The sequence below is a fragment of the Dipodomys spectabilis genome, unplaced genomic scaffold, assembly GCF_019054845.1.
Source record: "Dipodomys spectabilis isolate Male_0828 unplaced genomic scaffold, ASM1905484v1 ptg000015l, whole genome shotgun sequence".
NCBI classification, from domain to species: Eukaryota; Metazoa; Chordata; class Mammalia; order Rodentia; family Heteromyidae; genus Dipodomys; species Dipodomys spectabilis.
In genome coordinates, this window is record NW_024870692.1 from 11,040,143 (window position 1) to 11,062,202 (window position 22,060).

Consider the following 22,060-nt stretch of genomic DNA (forward strand, 5'->3'; position numbering starts at 1 on the left):
CTTGTACTCAAGGCTAACCCTCTATCACTTGAACCACAGTGCCACTTCTGGTTTTTTAGTCAATGGGGACTTTTCTGCCCAGACTAGCTTGGAACTGAGATCCTCAGATCTCAGCCTCCTGAGTAGCTGATGATAGGCGTGAGCTGCCAGTGACAGGCTAGTGCACTTCTTATCCTCATAAGTAATCCCACTTTCACCCTAAGGATGTGCTTTTGGAGTTCTCTCACCTGGGTTAATTCTAGAACACTCAGGATGTTCCAGTGGTTCCAACTTTTCTTCTGATTGGTTTCTCGTTTCTCACCTCATATATGGCATAGCCCTAGAGTTTTAGCCATGGCCAATGAACAGGGATGAGAAGCTGGTCCCACACCATGCCACCCTCACCCCTCATCTCCATCTTGGGCCTGTAGTCTCACTCGTGGGCATCGCTCAGCTGTGGGGACGATAGGAGGGACACACAGGCCCTTCACACCTGGGCCCTGAAGAGCTTCCCAGCTCCGATTCCTCTGTGTTGCATCTGTCTGCATGGAAGGGGACTTTAATTTTCAGTTTGAAACCACACACTATGGAACCCCAAACAAAGAACTCCTGGGGTTCAGCTGGAAGCAAATGTGCTAAAAGCCAGCATGGCTCATCATTGTTGAAGTCAATTGCAAAGTTGGCTCTCACTTCACTTAAAAAGAAAAACAAAATCTGTGTGGATTTTCAGATGCCATGCCAAAATAAAAGATACATATGACTTTAGAATATATGTACCTGGTGGTTTGCATGTCTTAGCTCACTTATAGAGCAAGGACACATGAAGTACTCATGTTTGATTCTCTCTCACTCTTCCCTTTTGCTATAAGCTAAGAACAGGAACTTCTCATAGCTCCAGTTTTCTTCTCAGTAGCTGATACCATCACCTCTTGGTCCCTCCTGTTCCTTATTCACTCTGTTGGTAACCCCTCCCATGAACCAGTCTGTCAACAAACATTCATAGCGCTCTTCCAACAATCTGCAAATGCATGGCAGCTCTATAGGCTCTAGGAGAACCGAGCTGCTGAAGTGTAAGATGAAGTCCTTATTTCACTAGCAAGATGACTGAATCACTGTGAACCATGATCCAAGAGTTCAAAGAAGCCATTTCTCAACACCAAAGTGCTGCTTCTGGCAATGGCTATTGCTTAATACCCATCCTTTAAAATAACATACTTTTAATGCTTCATGAGACTGGCTTCTCTAGATACTGGCTAGTTTGTTTTTTAAATGTGTAACCATCATATCCATTTCTAAGTACACCATGTGTTAATGTTGAATATGTTTGCATCATTTTGTAACCCATCTCCAGAGAGTTTACATCAGACAAAACTAAAATTCAGCCACTCAGGAGGCTGAGAATTGAAGGATTTCAGTTCAAGGCCAGCCCAGGGAAAAAAGTTTACTAGACTTTTATCTCCAAAAATAACCAACAATGAACATGATTGTGCTGGTGACTATTCTGTATCCTCATTTGTAACCTTTTGGATAAATGCCCAGAAGTGGAATTGCTGGGTCGTAGGGAAGTTTAGTCAATGTTTAGTTTTGTGAGAAACCTTCATACTACTTTCCAGAGTGGTTGAATGAGTTGACATTGTCACCAGCAGTCAGGCCCAGGGAGACAAAGGTTGCATGCTTTCTCTCAATGGAAGTTAGAATTAGTTTATAAATATATAAATGCTTTAGGAGGTACGCAAATGTACACAGGCTTATGAAGTGAAATACGGTCAATTCAGGGGAGATCTCAAGGTAATTCTTTAGAAAGGCTAAATCAAAGGTCAACAAAATAAACACCAGGAAACAGGCCCTTGAAAGGGACAGAGTGACCAAAGGGAGTAACAGATGAAGAGAGGAAAAGGGGGAAATGCGGTAAAAAAAAAATTCAATATAAAATTATGAGAAGTGAGGGGAGGGAGGGGGTTGGGAGGTATGAGAATGTTGAAAGGAATGACATTGACCAAGACACATTCTATTAATAAAATGCTTTGTTGGATGGCAACTCCCTTGTACAACTACTTAAAGATGATAAATAAATAAATAACCAGTAAACATAAAAGGGCTTGGAGGTGTGGCTCCAATGGTAGAGTATTAGCCTAGCAAATGAGAAGAATTCCAACCCTAGTATAACTCTCCCCAAAACCTTAAAACTCGACATCCATTAAACAATATTACTCTGTCTTGCCCCACCCTCACCCCATCCCCACAGAGCACCATTCTATGCTGTATCTCTGAAGCTTGCTATTCTAGGTACATATAATATTGTCTTCTTGTTTCTTCCTTATTTCATACAGCCTAGTGTACTCAAAGTATACCTAGATGTCATGTGTCGGAATTTCCTTCCTTTTTAAGACTGATTAATATTCCATCTCATTTATACAACAGGTACCACATTTTGTTTACCCCTTCACTTTTGTCTCCTGTGAATAATGCTGCTCTGAATATGAGCATACAAACATCTCAGGTTCTTGCTTTCCATTCTTTTGCATAAGTAAGTTCTGTCTAGAAGTGTATTACTGAATCATAAGATGAGTGATTGTTGTTTTGTTTTTGAAGGACCCCATTACGGTTCTCCAAAGCAATAGTACCATTTTACATCTCTAGCTATGCAAAAGTGTCAAAAATTTTCCACATCCTCATCAACTCTTTTCACTTTGATTTTTTTTTTTATTCTGTGTGTGTGTTGTGTGTGTTTGTATGTGTTACAGTAGTAACTGTCCTTCAGTGTGTGATATGGTACCTCATTGTGATTGTCATATGGTTGGGTTCAGTTTTCCACTTACATGTAATTTAACCTGCCAAGTATTTTAACAAACCTTTACTTATGTTCCGTTTTTTGTATCTATGGGTTACAGGCAATTTTTTCTAATGTGTCTCTGAAGAGCTAAAACAGACTTAGAAAAAAAATTATCATTTTAGAACAATTATCAAAAGGTTAACAGAATGCTTTTCCTATTTGGAAAAAAAAAATGAACTAATTCTGCCTCTTTATCTGGAAAGACAAAGGTTGAGCAGGCTATGGGTTATAAAGTTTCTGAAGTAGAGCCAGGAAGGGAAGAAATGGTCAGTGGGAATAAAGACTACTCCCTCGGCTTGGAGAACAAGTAACTAATTTTGTGCTCTGGGAAAGGAGCGAGGCACATAAGGAACCCATCGATCAAAGTGCTAGAACCCTGCATGTGGGTAACATTTTGTTGTTTTCTAGAGAACATCCGTTCCCAGCAATGGACAGTGTCATCCCACCCAAGTTGAGTGGGTGGGACAGTGATCACTGTCCCAGGGGGAAATCATCTGTGGCAAGGTGAAATGACTTAATCTGTGCTCATCTTATTTTTGAAATGGCTTTTTCCAGAATATACAAAGTTCCTCAGGTTGTGCCTTGATACATAATTAGTTCATAAGCTTTTAGTCTAAAGCACTGGACAAAAGATTTACAAGAAAATGTTTTTTAATCTGCAGAAGCACACCTGGTAATGATCGTCTTAAAGTTCAGGATAAGGGCTACTTTTGGGTCAGGAATGGTAGCCAAGAACACCGACCAACTCCACAGTTCATTTTAATATATAGATGTATGGGTGATTGGATGAATGGATGTCTGTTTGAACATACGTATGTACGTACATACATACATATGTCTGTATTGTATGCATATATTTAAAGAACCACCATCACATCTTACTTGATTAAGCTAGGAGATGTGTTATTCATCCTGCTATTCCTTATGCAGAAAATACATTTCTACATTAAAAGTATGAAAATTTGAGATGAAAACTACATTCAGCAAGATAGAGATTAGGTGCTAAGTTAAATGAGCATCTTTCCCAAATGGTTCCTCTGGAAGCAAAACGTGTGCCTTGGCCCATTGATCTCACCCAGCATGGAATTTCTGATATTCTTCGATGTCGGGCTGTTGCTCACATTACAGCAACCCTGATCTGATGTTTCTCTTAAGTTGTAAGTGCATTGAAGCCATAAGCACATGGAGGTACTTTGCTTCTTTAAAGCAGAGGTCAAAAAAACAAGGTCTTCAGACTGGAGTTCTCCCACAGATGTGTGTTGTTTGACTTGCACAATTTTTTTCTTTTTTTTTTAATGAAGCCAAGAGTTTAAAAAAATTAGGTGGTTTCATGTTCAATTAAGAATCCAGATTCTGAGCTTTTTTGAAAATTCAAAAGAATGAGAGCTTGCTTTCCTGTGATTGAGCCACCAGCTTGAGGTCTCAGGGGTATTTCCACTGTCCTGACCCTACACCAGCTGGTCCCCACCCCAGTCTTTTGCTTCCCCCTCAGTATCTATACCAAAGGGCAGTTGCCACTTAGCAAAATACCCAGAGTACTTGCTGCTTTGCTCACAACAGAGAAAGTTCTGTAGGCCACACCTTCCTTGACTATAGGAGCTTGAAAGCACTGATGCCTTGTGAGTTTTCTGAGCTGGTTATCTCCACTTCACAGACTTTCATGTTTGGGCTGGCTTTTAACTGTAATCTTCAGGTCTCAGCCTCCTGAGTAGCTAGGATTACAGGCATGAGTGACTGGTGCTGCACTGAAGCCACTGTTTCATGTTCCATACTTCACTGGGGAAATGATTGTTATCAAAAGAAGACTACAGTGGTATTGTTCACTTAAATATTTAGCATGACACTCACATTGTCATACAACTATGATATTGACAAATTATCATGGCAATTAATGAGAGCAGTGCTGGATCATTGTCATTATTATTCATCAAGTCATCAACTGCTACAGTCCTCAGGAGGGTGTCTATGTAAATTTCACCTCTCAGATTTGCATAAATGATGATAATAGTGATACTATTTATTACTGACTTTCTTGCTTTGTTAGTTGAAACAAGTAACTGTAGAAGACATAACGGAAATGTTGATTTTATAATCATGTAAGATATTGAATAATCAAATGCTAAGAGATTTGAATCAGAAATGGCCAAAATTAATCTCAAAGCTTTGCATGTCAGTGGAGTAACTCAGGCTTTATATGGATTTGGTCATCCAGATTGGCAGGACATTTTTCTCCCTCCCGATCTCTTTACACAGGTGATCTGGGAATGAAGCCCTTGCAGTATGTGCAATGATTTGAATGCCTCGCCACGGTTTCTTCCCCATCCCCAGCCTGTGACATACTTTCTGCAAGCAGTTACTGCAGCCTTGCTTACTAACTGTGCAGTGCCAAAATGGCAGATCTTGCAGGCTTCCTGCTGGGCGCTGCTTTTCTTTACCCAGTCATCAGTGACCTTCGGAGCGTCCTGCTCTACATCTGATTACTGTCACAGCCTCCTTCACCTTTCAGGAGCAGTGACAAATGTACCCCTTCCCACCTGGAACTCTGGCACTGGGACAGCATTTCTTGGCAGTCTTGGGGCTCAGCTGTGGCCTGGACCTTTCCTGTCACCAAATGGCTCAGTCAGCAGTACCCTCATGCCAGCTACGCAGTCCTAACCTCAGTGGCCTCAGAGCCTCTCTGCAGCTGTTCCCACCTAAGATGAATTAAAACCCTAATGAAGTTGGAGTTTTGTTTGGAGACCCAGAGGTGAAATGACGTGCGTGTGCGTGTGCACTTATGCACACGCACACACACGCACACCAGTACTGGGGTTTGACCCCAGGACCCAGATTCTGTCCCTTAGCCTTTTCATTCAAAGCTGGCACTCAACCACTTGAACCACAGCTCCACTTCTAATGAGAAGGGAAAGGTAGAAAGAAATGTCATATGGTTGAGGTCAGCCCAGAAAGAAATGGCGGCTGTTCCTTGTTATTGGCAGGACCTCATGGGTTCCAAATGCGGCTGTTCAAGTCCCACATAGAGAATGGAAGAGTATTTGCATATAATACATGCACAGCCTGCATCTACTTCAAATCTCTCTGGATTACTTAAGCCCAATACAGTATCATGGTATGTGTAGTTGTCGTGTTGTATTACTTAGGGAATAATAACAAGGACAAGGTCCAGGTCAACTATTTTCCATCTGCAGTTGGTTGAAACGCTGATATGTTAGGGCCACACCACTCCTCGCTGACAGTGACTTCTTTAAGCATCCTCCCATTTGTTCCTCAACAACCATTGGTTCCCTGTGAACCAATCAAGAAGCTGTTACTGCCTCATTTTTTTTTCTTTTACATACAGGAAACAAGCCAAAAGATGTTAAATGACTTGCTAAAGCTAATCCCCATAAATCCCCCTAAATTCAGATTCAAGGCTCTTTTTCTCCTGTATTACCCTCCTAGAAATCTTGGTGTGAATATTTGGCCTTATCTACATAGCATTCTTGCAAAATAATTATTCTAAAAGTGAAGAACCAGCAATAGCTGCATTTTAGATACCAAAGGCATAAAACCTGGAGAATTAAAGAATTAAACCTTAAACAAAATGGAGGCTTCCTCCTAGAAGATAGAAAATTGTTCCTCCCACTGCTTTCCACAACTGTGAGTGCCAAAGCAACATAGAGATTGGATTTGCACAAGTAATGATAATGGTGCTGATAATGATCAATTTATATGTATATATAATGGGGGATTTTGTTTGTTTTGGCAATATTAGAATTTGAACTCAGGGCTTTATTCTTGCTGGGAAAGTTCTTACCTTTGAGCCACACCTTCAGCCTTGATTTTTGCCTTAATTCCTGCCTGGGTGCCTATTAGGCTTCTGTTGAAAATAGGCCTCAGAGGAGTCACCAGTTCCCAGCTTGCCTATGTTTTTGAAATACAATGTCTAGTTACATCGCATAGGCTGCCCTAGAACTTGCAATTCTCCTGTCTGAGCCTCCCAAGTGCTGGGATTGCAGGTGAGCATCACCATAGCAGGCTATGAGTTATACTGAAGAACAGTTTTGGTAAAACTTGCAGATGAAAATCTATAACATATCACAGCAAGAGTAGGTGCAAGACAAGGCAATTTGATTGGCAGGCATCAATCAACACGTAGCTGTAAAAAGGATAGAGGTGCTTGGAGTTTTTCTTTCTAGAGCACACAAGCGCAGCTGGGAGAAAAGCTTCAGATTCCTGCACTTCATCATCTGTGCACTCAGTATCCACTGGGATAAGAGGCAGTGATGACCACCAAGGTGGTAGATGGCTGCTAAAGGCCCATAAATCTGAGGCCTCGCCTCCCTCCTCTGTGCCTGAGCTGTATAGGGATCTGCATAGCCCTGGAGAGGGGAGGAATTAGTGTCTGTCGGCCTCCCTTATGAGGCCAGATGAAACGAGATGAAAATGCAGGAAGTGAGATCCATCCTGACTGTCATCTGTGTTTTGAAGTCTTGAACACATCAATGTACATAGCTTGGATGGTGTTTCAGAGTGTAGTCACTGGGGAAGACTCTACATTTGCATCTGGGCTCTGCTTCTGAGGCCTTGTGTGGCTGTGGATGTATGGTTTAACCCTGTGCACTTCATTTCATCGTACAGAACACAGGAAATCTTCAGTAATAGCCTCTGCCACAAAGGGTGATTGTCAGGGTTATGCATGTGAACCTGGCTGAGATGGAGTCCTGTCTGCTGTTTATCTTATATTCTAGGAAGTGGTTTAAGCCACCCAGATCAATCAAAATGAGCTTCTCACCAAAGTCTCATCCAGCTCCATAATTCCCTAATTCTGTGTCCAGTCCCCAAGCCACTTCAGCATACCAGAGAGCAGGCTTCTAGAAATGGAAATTCTCAGGCTGTCTCCCATATACTAAACCAGTATCTAGACTGGGACCTAGGACTCTGCAATCAGTGTTCTTCAAATGATTCTTATTTTTATCATTTATGTGGGTACTGGGGCTTGAACTCAGTTCCTGGGTGCCATCCTTTAGCTTTTTCTGCTCAAGGCTAGAACTCTACTACTTGAGTCACCTCTCTACTTCTGGCTTTTTGGTGGTTAATTGGAGATAAGAGTTGCACAGACCTTGCTGTTTTTTGCTGTCTTTGAACCAGGATCCTCAGACCTCAGCCTCCTAAGTAGCTAGGATTACAGGCATAAGCAACTGATGCCTAGATGTTTTTGTTTGTTTGTTTGCTTATTTCTGGTGTGTGTGTGTGTGTGTGTGTGTGTGTGTGTGTGTGTGTGTGTGCACGTGTGCATGTTTTGTGCTGTACTAGGGCTTGAACTCAGGGCCGGATGCTATCACTGAGATTTTTTTCACTCAAGGCTGATGCTCTACCACTTAAGCCACAGCTTCACTTCTTGTTTTTAGCTGGTTAGTTGGAGATAAGAATTACACACATTTCCTTGCTTGGGCTGGCTTCAAACCATAATCCTCAGATTTCAGCCTCCTGAGTAGCTAGGATTACAGGAATGAGCCTCCAGCACCTGGCTTCAAGTGATTTTTTTTAGAGTTGGACAAGCAATGTCTGAGAAGCTTCTCATTTCTAAGAAGTTCAGCCAGTGTCTGGCTGAAAGACATTGTCTTTGTTCCACCCCAGTGGAGCAGCTGCATTGTTAATGGCACCTTCAGGAATCATCAGGGCTCTGCATCCTTCCCATCGACAAGGGGCTGGTTGGAAATAGGGCATTTAATGGAGAGACTTGTGTGGGATCTCCCTATGGTCAGCTCAGGTCATTAAGAAAATGATGATGTTGAGAAGAGAGGAGAGCCTTGGCTGGTTATTCCAGGCATTGTGAATCTGGGCTAAGTTTTAGCCCCAGTTTTGATATTCTTTTGACTCTTGGTCAGATTTCTACTTCTGTCCCACATTTGCAGTCCAAATGATTGTGTAAACTGGAAGTTGTATGATTCAGGACCTGGGTCAATCACCTCCAGCTGCATTCCTGTTTTTATTTGAACTCAGTGAAGGCTCATAAAGGAAACTTGTTCTTTGAAGTAGACTATTAGACAAGGAAAACCCATCCGCTGTGTGGTGCTTGCTGTTTTCTTGAAATTCAGGATGCTACAGTGAGTGAACACTGGAGATATCTAAGGAGGGGAGAGAAGGAAGCGAATGGGCGTCTTCAGTTACATTTCTCAGTCCTTTTCTGTTCACTTCCCACTCTCTTTTTAGTAGTTTATCACCAGGATGTTTCCCTTAGCTGATCAATCAGCACATAAATATCATCTTTGGTTGTCTACAGGCACATTTTCTCTTCATTTCTCTACCACCAGCAAAACTATGACATTTCCAGCTTTCTTCCTCTCAAAATCTTTGAGGTAATGGCCCACTGGTGTCTTAGGACATCAGTGGGATCTGCTTTGAGTCTCTCTGCGTTAGGACAACTACCTGGTCCAAGTTCTTGTCGCCACAGAGGTGGAGAGCTGCAGCCACCATCACCCTGTGCAGATGGCAGACAAGCCATACATCCTCCTAAATTCACATACTGTCCTTGCCAAAACAACACCTCTCAAAACCATTTCCCTTATCCTATTCTTCATGCCTTTAGCAAAGACCCTCTTTTGCATTGCGTGCGTGTGTGTTGTACATGTTTATGTGCTGGTACTGGGACATAAACTCAGGCCCTGGGTGTTGTCCCTTAGCTTTTTAACTCAAGGCTGGTGCTGTACCACTTGAGCCTCAGATTTACTTCAAGCCCTGCTGGTTCACTGGAGATAAGAGTGTCACAGACTTTTCTGCCCAGGCTAGCTTTGAAGGGGGATTCTCAGATCTCAGCTTTCTGAGTAGTAATAGGACGAGAGGTGTGAGCCACAGATACGTGTGTGTGTGTGTGTGTGTGTGTGTGTGTGTGTGTGTGTGTGTGTGTGTGTGTGTTTGGCTTGTTTGTTTTCCAAGATGAGATTTTGCTATGTAGCCGACTGGCCTGAAGTTCCTAATCATCATACCTCAATCTGCTGGGATTACAGGCATGTACCATTGCACCTGGCTCTCTGCCTTGTTTCTTCGATCAAACGAAATTATCTCTGTCTTACATTCAAGTTATTTGCTAACGCTGCTTTAACATTTCATGGAGGAAATTAATTTTCCTTTTTCGTGCCAGGACATAAGTGTGCCATTCATGCGGCTCCACTTGGTTCTTGTCGCCTCCAGAATGCCACCCATGTCATCCCCCTGTGTTCCCAGCAGTGGTCCTCACCCACCCAACATTTTTTTCTTCCATTTCTTTCATTTGTCCTCATGTCTTATTTTGGAACTCTTAGCGTCATTATTCCAGTCACCTCTTTCCTTCTATGAACCATTACCACAATTCACATTCTTATATGTTGCTTTGCAGATATGCTTAAACAATTTATGCATGTAGCTTTCAGCTACAGAGAGCTTACTACTGAAGGCCAGAGGCAGAAGGTTTTTTGGTTATTGTGCTCTGAGAACACTTGGGGAAGGGGGAATGGCTCCCCTGGATGCTGAGGTTGGTAGAATGTTCAGCATGAAGTGGGCACTTCACTACAGGTTATTTACTGGCTACAAAAGGTTTTTTTCATCCCCGGGAAAACAACCAGAAGAGAAAGAGCTGTTAGGAGCCTTCTTCGCCAAGTTATATCTTAAGGAGCTTATGACATCCTATTAGAAATCTCTCACATGTACTCTCACATGCATCATGTACATGGAACAAAAGCTAACATATGAGGAAATGAGGGTAAGTGTGGAATTTTAGACTGTTGAGCATTTCTCTTCTGCTCTGAATGCTTGCCTGGATTGCATTATGATTTCCTTCTTTGCTGGAAAGCACAGACTTTCTCCCTTTCATTGGAAGGAGTGAGACCTGCTGGAAATCTGAGGCTCTGGGATTGAAATGCAATGGGCTTGGCTGAGGCACTCTGCAGTGCATTTCTTGACAAGTTCTGAAAAGACTATTGAATTCTGGCCCGTGCTTTTCTGCAGTGTTTGGAAGTGCTTCAGCTGCAGTGTTTGGCTGGGTATAATCATCAAAATAGGCTTTTTTTCCCCTCCTCCTTTCTTAGCAATCTTACATTACTAGTTCATCCTGAAAGTAAAAAGGAATATGTTTTACAACCATGGAAATACTTCTGAGTATAACAGGATCATAGTTGCTTCATAAGTAAACAAGCTAGCTTGCAGGCCAGGCACTGATGGCTGTAATCCTAGCTACTCAGGAGGCTGAGATCTAAGTTCAAAGCCAGTCTGGGTAGGAAAGTCTGTGAGACTCTTATCTCCAATGAACCACCCAAAAGCCAGAAAGGGAGCTGTGGTTCAAGTGGCAAAGTACTAGCCTTGTGGAAAAAAATAAAAACAATAACAAAATAAAAGCTCAGTGTCAAACAAACAACATGTAAACTAAGCAAACTATGAGTTGGTAGTCTTCACTTGACAGAAAGATTGGCAGAGGTTTGGTTAGCTGGCTAAATAATACCAAGTTATATGGAAGAACGTTTTGTTTGAAATTAAGCACAGCTATTTTGAAGAAACTTTTACCTAATATCTTCTTCTTTTTTCTTTCATATGATCACAATGTTACAGTTAGTAATCTCTGTTTCTCCCTAGTGTTTTCATATGTGGTGAGTATGTGCTTTGATATTCTGTGTTACAAGCTATTGTTCTACTGTAGTCTTCAAGAGGCTGCTGAGTCTGCTTCCTATCTAAAATTGTACCTGTAATGGTCAGCTTAGCCTATATTTTTCCCACCCTTGGTCATTAAGGAGAAGAGAAACTGAAATGTGTGTATCATTCCACACAACATTTGAGACGGTAAGTCCTCAAATGTTTTGTTTTGATCTAGAGATGAGAACTGACCAATTTATAGGCTACTTCAACTCCTGGGAGGGAAGTCATGTGTCAGAGGAGCAGGTAAGGAGTGACAGATGTAGTACCAGTGAGCCATTGTGAGGTACATATTGCTAAACCATGCTGGAATTGTGCTTTTCAGGGTCCCTGCAAGTCATGAACAAAACGAGGAAGATTATGGAACATGGGGGCACCACCTTTACCAATGCCTTTGTGACCACACCCATGTGCTGCCCGTCCAGGTCATCCATGCTCACCGGAAAGTATGTGCATAACCACAACGTCTACACCAACAATGAGAACTGCTCTTCACCCTCATGGCAGGCAATACACGAACCTCGGACCTTTGCCGTCTATCTTAACAACACTGGCTATAGAACAGGTAAAGGATATCACTGCACCCCCGACTTAGGCAAGAAAAAAAAATGCACTGTAATGTGTGGGAACTTCCAATAAGACCCTGAATGAAAACAGTCTAGCTTCTCTCTTTTTCTTTGTCAGAATCCTGTCCATCGATTCCTGTTATCCCATATTCTATGCTATAACAGAATATCTGCAACTAGGAATTAATAAAGGAAAGATGTATATGTAGCACAGGTTCTGGATGCTAGAAAGTCTAAGAGTCCAGTGGCAGCTTCCAGCAAGGGCTTTGGTACTATGTTACAACATGGCACAGGCTGGAAAAATAGACAAGTTCATGCAGAAGAGACAAAACTGGAGAGGTAGTCTTTATGGCAACCTGCTCTCCACTCAATTGGAGAAAGGCATTGATCCCTCTTAACAACCTAACCACTTCCAAAAGACCCCACCACAAGGCACATCAAACTGCAACACAAGTTTCAGGACAGGCAAACCATATTTAAACCACAGCACTTACTTTTTTACTCTGAAGAATACACCAGGGAGAGTTCCCTCAGAGAAAAGTCTGGAAGATCTCAGTGGACACAATATTTAATGTGTTGTAGCCATGCAAGTGCCCAGAAATAGGAATTTTCCAGGATAACCTGAAAAGAATGAGGTTATTTATTTGTACTGGTATTGGAGTTTGAATTTACCTGGGTGCTGTCCCTTAGCTCTTTGCTCTACCACTCGAGCCACAACTCCATTTCTAACTTTTTGCTGATTACTTGGAGATATGAGTCTCATGGACTTTCCTGCACAGGCTGGCTTTGAGCCATGCTCTTCAGCTCTCAGACTCTTGTGTAGTTAGGAATGCAAGTATGAGCCACCCATGACTGGCATGAATGAGTTTTTGTCCCATTACCTCTTTATCTAAACTCCTCCCATCTCAAGGAATCATGTTACAGCTTGAAAATGTTTTTTTAGATGTGGATAAACTTCTGCTGATTGTTTCTATGAGAGATTATTAAGTATTTCCAAGCTGCTAAGTACCTATGCCAAGGTCTGGTACATAGTAGAAGAGCAAAACTACTGAGTAATGACATCAATGATGTGGACCTTATTGTTTCAGTTATTTATTAATACATAATCAAGAAGATTTGAAACATTAAGTCATGGTCATTTAAAAAATTATTGCAAAGGTGATGTACAGAGGGGTTACCGTTACATAAGCCAGGTAATGAGTACATTCCTTTTGAACAGTGTCACCTACTCCCTCATTCTTTCCCAGTTTTTCTCCTACCATCTCCTCCATCCCAGTTGTTTAGTTCATTTCCAACATAGTGTCTAGTGACTATCACTACCGAATTGGTTCCCCCTTTGTCCCACCATTTCTGTGCTACCCTCCCATCTCCCCAAAACAGATAGATTTACATACAAGACAAAGGGCACAGAAATCAAATACAGCAATAAGAGAGAATAAACAACAAAAGAAAATGGGAGCGGAAAGAACCACAAACAGTATATTACAAAACCAGACCCCAAAGAAACATAGTCTGCATGGCTTTCCTCATTTCTTTTTTTTTTTTTTTTTAAATTTAATTTTATTTGTGAACATACTGTACAGAGGAGTTACAGTTACATGGGCAGGATAATGCGTACATTTCTTACCAAGCATTGCAGCCTCCTCCTTTGTTTACCCTTCACATCCCTTCCCAGCCTCCCCCCTCCCCCCCTAATCCCAATCCTTCTCCTTCCCCCCCTCCCCCCCCCTTCCCCCCCCCCCCCCCCCCGCACCAATGTTGTAAAGCTCGTTTTGGACCTCATTTCTAATAATCAGAATGTGCCTATAAATCTACAAGTAAACCCAAACAATTACTCTTGGACATGATTAATACACAGCACTCTAAACATTCATACAGTGAGACCAGAGCAGGATATTCTTAGAAGAGGCCCACAAGAGCTCAATAACTATGCACATATGACCATATAGAATGGTGCATATCAAAATGAACTCCAAGACACAGAAACAAGAGGTCATGGTCATTTTTAGATCTCTACCCTTTGAAAGAGAAAAATCTCTATTGCTGTATTTTCTGACATCATTTAACCTACCTAGGGCAAAATGAGGCAACTAGTTTTGAAAATTGAGGACCTCTTTCCAGAGGGCTTGTGAGCTTCGTGCCAACTGAGAAAGGAGCCAGGTTCCTGTAGGAAGTGGTACCCCCCACCCCTCATTCTCCCTGTGTTGCATCCTGTCCTCAAGGCTTCTGAGATCCTTCTTGGAAGGAAGTAGGAATGTGGGGGGAGGAGCTGCAGAGCAAAAATTAGGTTTAGATTTCCCACTCCCTCAGGAACCAGCTAGATTTATTCATAAGAATTAAAGACAACCTCATAAAAGCTTGTTGGACCAGCTGTCAGTGGCTTACTCCTGTAATTATAGCTACTCAGGAAGCTGGGATCTGAGGATTATGGGTCAAGGCCAGCCAGGGCAGGAAAGTCTGTGAAACTCTTATCTCCAGTTAACCAGCAAAAATCTGGAAGGAGGGCTGTAACTCAAGTGATAGAATACTAGCCTTGACAAAAAAGAGACAGGACTTAGCCCTCAAGTTTGAGCCCCAATATTGTGCATGCCCATGTGCACACACACATACACACAGGCATAAATGCACACAAAGCTTGTTGTAAAATAACTTTCAGACCTATAAATTTCTCTTAAGAAAAAAAATCTCTGCTATCAATTCCCCTAAATCTTTCTAAAAATGAAATGGAAGGAAGGTGATATGCAGATCAGGGTAGAGCATTTGACTGGCTGGGTACTAGTATTGCATGCCTATACTCCCAGCTACACAGGATGCTGAGATCTGAAGATCTCAGTTCAGAGCCAGCCCAGGCAAGAAAAGCTATGAGGCCCTTATGTCCAGTTAGCCACAAAAATCTAGAAGTGGCACTGTGGCTCGGGTGGTAGAGTGGTAACCTTGAGCCAAAGAAGCTCAGGTACAGCACCTAGGCCCTGAGTTCAAGACCCCAGGACTGGGAAATGTACTCATTACCTTACTCATGTAACAGTATAGTATCTTTACAATAAAAAATATATATTAAAAAGAGAAAGAAAGGAAGAAAGAAGAAAAAGAAAAAAAAGAAAAAGAAATTTACCTTTCCACTGGATTCAGGAATACATGCTCATTTGCTTTTTGACAGAACCTCTTCCCACCCCACCCATGGCCACTTAATGCTTGTTATTTATGGATGAAAATATTGATTGCGCAAATGCTAGCATTGTCACTCATAGGCATCTTGCAGAAGCAGTCCCTCTGCTGTCTCAAGGGTGTTTGCTTCTGCAAAGAAGAACAATGAGGTTCTAAGGAGGTTAGGGAGAATACCTTACCTATAGTGTGTTTTCTCCCATTAGTGACAAATTTATAGCATCTTTCATCCAAGGACTCTAAAGCAGTTTTCAGAACCATCAACCTCCCTGTAGGGTTCATAGTTGGCAAATGTACTCAGCCGTGTTTTATAACTGAAATGGGGACACGAAGCAGAAGCAGGAATGGTCCCTTACTGCCTGGTTTCTGAGTTTAACCGCCAAATTGGGGTTTGCTCGTGGGAAACGTTGTGTGAAACAAGTGCCTTCCGAATCCCAGGCTCCCTGTAATTTAATCCTAGCAGCAGACGCCCAGCTTGAAGGGCTGGAAACCCAGTAGCCCAAGTTTACTGATGATGTTTCAGTAATAGAGACCACAGAATGAGACAGAATCCTACCAGGTCATAGCAAAGCCAGCTGGTTTGTTCGGGGCTGACTCGGGAAAGATGAGAAGAGAATTGGCTATTGCAGCTTATCTACTTTATATCAGCCATGTTAGCTAAGATAGTCATCTCACCTCATTCTTACAAAATGCTTGGAACAAAGAATTCACCCACATGACCATTAAACAAATAGAGACTCACAAGGGTTAATTGTAGTGAGCCACAAGTCCCTCAGTGCTGGAGTTAAGCTAGCACATAGGACCCTTGGGTCTTTTCTCTTCCCCTGATCTTATTTATGGAAATATTATTTGATCCTGCCTTGCTCCAAATGCCTGAGGCCCATAAAATATAATAAGAACAGAACCATAAAGACTCTGACAAACAAACAAACAAAGGATGGTAGCTAAAGTCAAGGCAAAGTTGGGGATACAAACTACATGCTATGATGTTATAAGGAAAGATTGTAAGTATGTGTGTGTGGCGGGGGGTTGTATATGTGTGTGTGGCATGTGGACCTGCCACAACAAGGACTTGAACCCAAGACCTCATGCCCTCCCTCATCTTATGCCCTCCCTCATCTTGTTTACTTGATTTTAGCTGCTGCTGTATAGGAGCCACACCTCCAGTTTGACATTTTGCTACTTTAAGAAGGAATCCTTACAGTCCTTTCTGTCTGAGCTGACTTCGAACCAAGATCCTCCAGATCTTAGCCTCCTCAGTAGCTAGGATGACAGGCGTGAGCTACCAATACTTGGAATGACTGCCTATTTGGAGTTAAGCTTCCAATGGCAGAAGCAAAAATGGAAATACTATCACTTGCAAAGTTTGGTAGCTCACTATAGTAAATTACAATAAGTCACATAATTACCCTATGATGATTAGAAAGGTTTGACTAAAACTCAGTGAAACTTAAAGTGTCTTTGTTTTTTTTTTCTTTTCTTTTTTTCTTTTTGAGCCAGGGTCCTGCTAGGTACCCAAGCTGGCTTCAAACTCTTAATTCCCTGCATTTAGTCTCTCCAGGTCTGAGATCACAGGCATATTTGGCATGACTGACAATCATGTGGAGGAACAAAATTACACCCACAAGATTAAAGTGACCCACAAGTTTAAAGTGATGCTCTCATGGAAAGAGCAGGCACCAGGACCTTGCTCTTCAGGGCTCTGCCTAGTGTACCACCCTAATGCAGGATACACCTAGGATGAGCCTGTGTGCCAAAAAGGTTGGCAATGAAGCTATTGAATACCTGTGTAGCCAGAAAGCTTCAAGCTCTAGCTGGGTCCTTTAGCAGGGTGTTTTAGCAGGGTGTTCTGTCAAGGACACAGAATTGGTTTACTCCTGGGAACCAAGTGTGATTGTAAAACTAGACTTCTCCTAGGTCTTAAAACACTTAGGTAATAATGGAGTTTGTAGTGAGCCATTCTTTAACATAAAAGGAACTCTTCAAGAAAAGCAAGGATTTTCCTAATAGTTGGGAGCAGGTAAAGGATAATAGGCATTCAAGAAAGTAAATTTGGAAGCTGGGGAGAGGGAGAAAGGAAAGGAGAGAAGGAAGAGAGGAGGAAAGAAAGAAATTTGTATTTACTTATTAATAAATCAGAAAGTTTACAAATTGGAAAACCTAAAATATCAGTAATAGAGAACATTACCATCTGAATTTACCTCTGATGAGGAAATATTGAAATTTCTCAGATTTAGGAATTAATTCTTAGATATCTTTATGATAATAATTATTGATCTAACTATGGACAGTGGCCTATTTGATAATACACAAACAAGCACATGAAAATGACAAGGATGTAAGAAAATAATGAGAATTGGCTAGTAGATATTAAAAGTATATATTTGTAGGACACTAAACTAGTAGAAAACAAATGTCCAAAGACTTCATTGCTTTCCAAATAATGAATATATTAATTTGGAATACATAGTTATAAACCTTAGAAAAATAATGACAGAAACCGAAATACATATGATATATAAATATCCACCTAGAGCAAAGCACCAAGCAGCCATAAGTTTTATGACAACTCAGGGAAGATAAATTACCCAGGAGGTTTATTTTGGGAGGTGTCCAAAATACATGGATCTAAACACGTTGAATTGATCCTCTATTATATTTACCATTGTATGACATGATTTTTTCCCCCAGAATTTAGGCATATTTTTGGCCTGGTTTAGCCTAAATTTTTTTAACTTTAACTCATGGAAAATATGAGTTCAAGAAGGAAAAAACCAGTAACATGCTTATTACACTTTGTCCTGACAAGTAGAGGGAAACAGCATGGATTATCTATCATAAAAAATGAATGCTCTCCCTGAAATCTGCTAACAATGAAAGTGAAAGCATTAATAGGAAACTTACCATGAATTGTTAGGTAACAACAATTCCCATCAGTTGAGAGGCAGCATCGAAGGCCAGACGCAACCCTGAAGTAAAATAGCAGGTGCTATAGTCATAGCCTAGATTACCGATAATATGTCTTAAAGATCAGGAGGAGTATGGGAAGGGATGGGAAGGGGAAACAACGCGGAGGCAAAAATGCTTGATAAGAAATGTACTCGTTTTATTGCCCATGTAATTGTAACTCCTCTGTATGGTATTCTCACAATTTAAAAAAAAAAAAAAAGGTCAAGCAAGGCCACTTTCTCAACTCTAAAAGGCAGAAATTCACCTCAAATGCCTCTCTAAGTTTTCTCTCCTATCCAAAATTATATTGCCACCTTATTAGCCTCACTATAAGTATTATGTTAATTCATTAAAATTACATTATTCAAACTATGATGCATAGTACATAAAATCATATATGAATCATATATACATAGTACATAAAATCAGATAATACCATAAATGGAAGAGGAAAAAGACCTGCACTTGAAGTAAAGTTGGTTGAGAGACAGGGTCTATATTCCCCAAGCAGGCCCTAAACTTCTGGGCTTAAGCAAACCTCTTCTAGAGCTTCTCTAATAGCTGGGATTACAGGCATATGACACTGAGCCTAACTTTGCTATATGTATATTGTTTTCAAAGAATCTGGTGCTTTTTTGTTTGTTTTGTTGTTAATGTTATTTATGCTGTGACTTGAACTCAGGGCCTGGGCACTGTGTCTGAATGATTTTGCTCAAGACTAGTGCTCTACCACTTGAGCCACAGTTGCACTTCCAGTTTTGTTTTGTTTGGTGGGGGGAGGAGGGAACAGGGGTATATAGTTTATTGGAGATAGGAGTCTCATGGACTTTCCTACTTGGGCTGGCTTGAAACCAGGATCCTCATATCTCAGCCTCTGAGTAGCTAGGATTATAGGCTTAAACCAGCAAAGAATTCTTTTGTATCAAATCAATTTAGATAAAATAATCTATTTTTTAATTGTGTGTGTGTGTGTGTGTGTGTGTGTGTGTGTGTGTGTGTGTACTGGGGCTTGAATTCAAAACTCAGGAGCTCTCCCTTAGCTTTTTTGTTCAAAGCTGGCATTTTACCACTTAAACCACACCTCTGGCTTTTTGGTAGTTAATTGGAGCTAAGAGACTCATGGACTTTCTTGCCCAGACTGGCTTCAAACTGCAATCTTCAAATCTCAGCCTAAGCTAAGATTATAGGCATGAGTCACCAGGACCCAACCTCCATGACTTGTTACATTAAAAAGTTTGTTATTTATAGCAAGTATATTTACTTATTCTCTAATATGTAATTTTCCTAAATGTAGAATTCACTCAGGTAAGACAAGCAAATGTTCTTGTTTTCCTGAATTATGCTATTATAGATTTTTGACAGGTACATAAACATGCAACATCGCACATACATATGGAAGCACATGTTTGTAACTGAGAAGACACGAGGACATGCGGAGATATTTCCTGTCTTCACTGGATTTACAATCCAATTGGGAAAAACAAATCCATGTACATGACCTGACATAAGTCACAATTTTAACTTGGTTCCACATGATGAATATTTGTAATCATTACTGTGAAACCATGGTACTCCAAATCTATCAATTACATAGAGTAAAATTACAACTAATATATCATTCAACATATTCAAGTTTTGTCACATCAGATCTTTTTGTAGTTACCATGGCTGAGTTAAAAATAAATGCCGTGGCTGTAAGTAGTTAAGGGAAACTTTCCTAAGGATTACGTAATAGGCAAATCTAGGCAGAAGCAGCTTGGCCTCCAGCCAACAATAATTATAATCAGAATTTTCTTATCTTTCGTCCTGTCACACAGGCTTCTTTGACAGAACCTGTGAAGGGAAATGTTTAATGATGTCCGAAAGGACAAAAAGATACAGAAGGTCATATTGCAATGCATTCTGATAACAGTCGCTGAATCTAATGGCCAATGCCAAAGGACAGAAAACCTTTGAACTGTCCATAACCTAAGCATAGATACAATGGCAATATGGGCCAGAAAATGAAATTGGCCGTAGGGAAGAAAGAGATTTAATATATCTGGAGGAAAACAGAAATCCTGATAATCAAATGCAGAGTACTGCCAGGAAACGTAACATCCAAGAGGCTAGGAGTGATTACAAATGAGTCTCAGTGTCGTGAGGCAACCCTGCAGAGCCACTGGCAGCTGACAGCACTGGGCGCTGTGTCAGGCCACAAGGGCTTGGCCCCTTGGACCAGTGTGATGGGCGAGGGCACATCTGGAGGCCTGAGCACATTTTTCACACTCCATTAACACAAAGACACCGAAAACCTGGAGGGAGTTCTGAAGGCCATAACAAGGACTATTAAGAGACTTGAAGGAGGTGCTTTATAAAGAGAGGATTAAGGCAAAGGTCAACACCCTTGGAGATGGGTAGAAACAGTACAAAATGACCCAAAAAGTAAAACAAAGAAGAAAGGGTAGGAATAACAGGGTATGGCTGCCCTAAGAGAAAAACCACTAAAAGTAGCAAGAAAAATTTTAAAAACTTAATTCAGCAACAAAATGGAAAAAAATAATAAATATAACTGGGCACTGGTGGCTCACACCTGTAGTCCTAGCAACTCAGGAAGCAGAGATTTGAGGACAGTTAGTCTAAAAGTCCATAAAACTATTATCTCCAGTTAGCCAGCAAAAAGCCAGAAGTGGAGCTGTGGCCCAAGCAACAGAGTGCCAACCTTGAGTGAAAAAGCTAAGGCCCTGAGTACCCAGGGCCCCCCAGGCTCTGAGTTCAGGTGTGCGCGTGCGTGTGTGCGCGTGCATGCACACACCCACACACATGCGCACACACCCACACACATGCGCACACACACACACACACACACGCACACACACACACAGAAACAAAGAAACCAAACGGAGGAACAGTTTGTTTTCACAAAATATGTCCTATTGTGAACACATAATTCAGAAGTTGACAGAAAAATTTCCTTGCACTGTAGAAGAGTAAACTATTTATAATGAGAAGACAGGATAAAAAGGATAATGGTGATCGTTTGCTGACAACAATAATAATATTACTAATAAATAGCGGATAATAATAATAGCCCTGGGATGTGCCCTGTTTGAAGTGTCCCACCTATGGATCCTAACATGTGGTCCCCATCCAACCCCTCCACTGTTATTGTTCTCATCATTTGTGGCTTTACAAAGGAGACTGGAGTGGAAAAAGTAGAAGAATTGGCCTGCAAGTAGTTAGTTAGCAAATAGCAGAGCCAGGATTTGAACCCAGGGCAGGTTGGCTATGTTTACATCCTAAAGCACTGGACTTTTTTTTTTTTTTTTTTTTTTTTTTTACTGCTTTGAAGACAGAAGGACCTAAATATAGGATAAACTTTTGGGGGTGAGGAGGTGACCAAAGAGGAGAGCTGGATTCAAGGTTACCATATATACAGCTGTTGTAAACAGGACTTTTGGGTGGGATGGGGCCTGGGTCTGCTGCTTATACATTCCAAGTCAGAAAAGAAAAATGATCCATTCTTCACTCTTGTGAAAAGGCCAACTAGTTTCTGTAAGGACAAGAATTCCTCTCGCACATAGTCAGGCCAGAGAGAAATACAATTATCAGAGGCTAGGTCCTCCAACTCTTTTTCTTGCAGGGAACCCAGCAGCTTGGCTAGACAGAAGTCCGTATGCAGCAGTCATGTGGCTGGTTGACCTCTTGACTGGCTCATGCATTCATGGGTTCAACAAGAAAACATCTGTATTTGATGTTGGTATAATTTGTGGAGGGAAGGGAAAAAACAAATTGTTTAAATACGGATACAGGTGGACCCATTGTAATAATGAGATGCACAAGACGTTATGTAGAAAAATGAACTTTACAACTTTGGCATGGGGTGGGGGGTTGGGGGGGTGGGGGGCAAGGAGATGGGAAGGGATGGGAAGGGGAAACAAAGGAGGAG

General features: G+C 41.4%; 1 protein-coding gene across 2 annotated transcripts in view; it reads left to right on the top strand.

Moving 5' to 3' along the window:
- Window positions 1-22,060, top strand: part of Sulf1 (sulfatase 1) — an 85,958-nt gene that overhangs the window by 1,965 nt on the left and 61,933 nt on the right. For both annotated transcript variants that reach the window (XM_042666969.1, XM_042666978.1), the window contains exon 3: window positions 11,781-12,020. In XM_042666969.1, coding sequence (XP_042522903.1) covers window positions 11,781-12,020 — 240 coding nt within the window. The remainder of the gene's footprint in view (window positions 1-11,780; window positions 12,021-22,060) is intronic.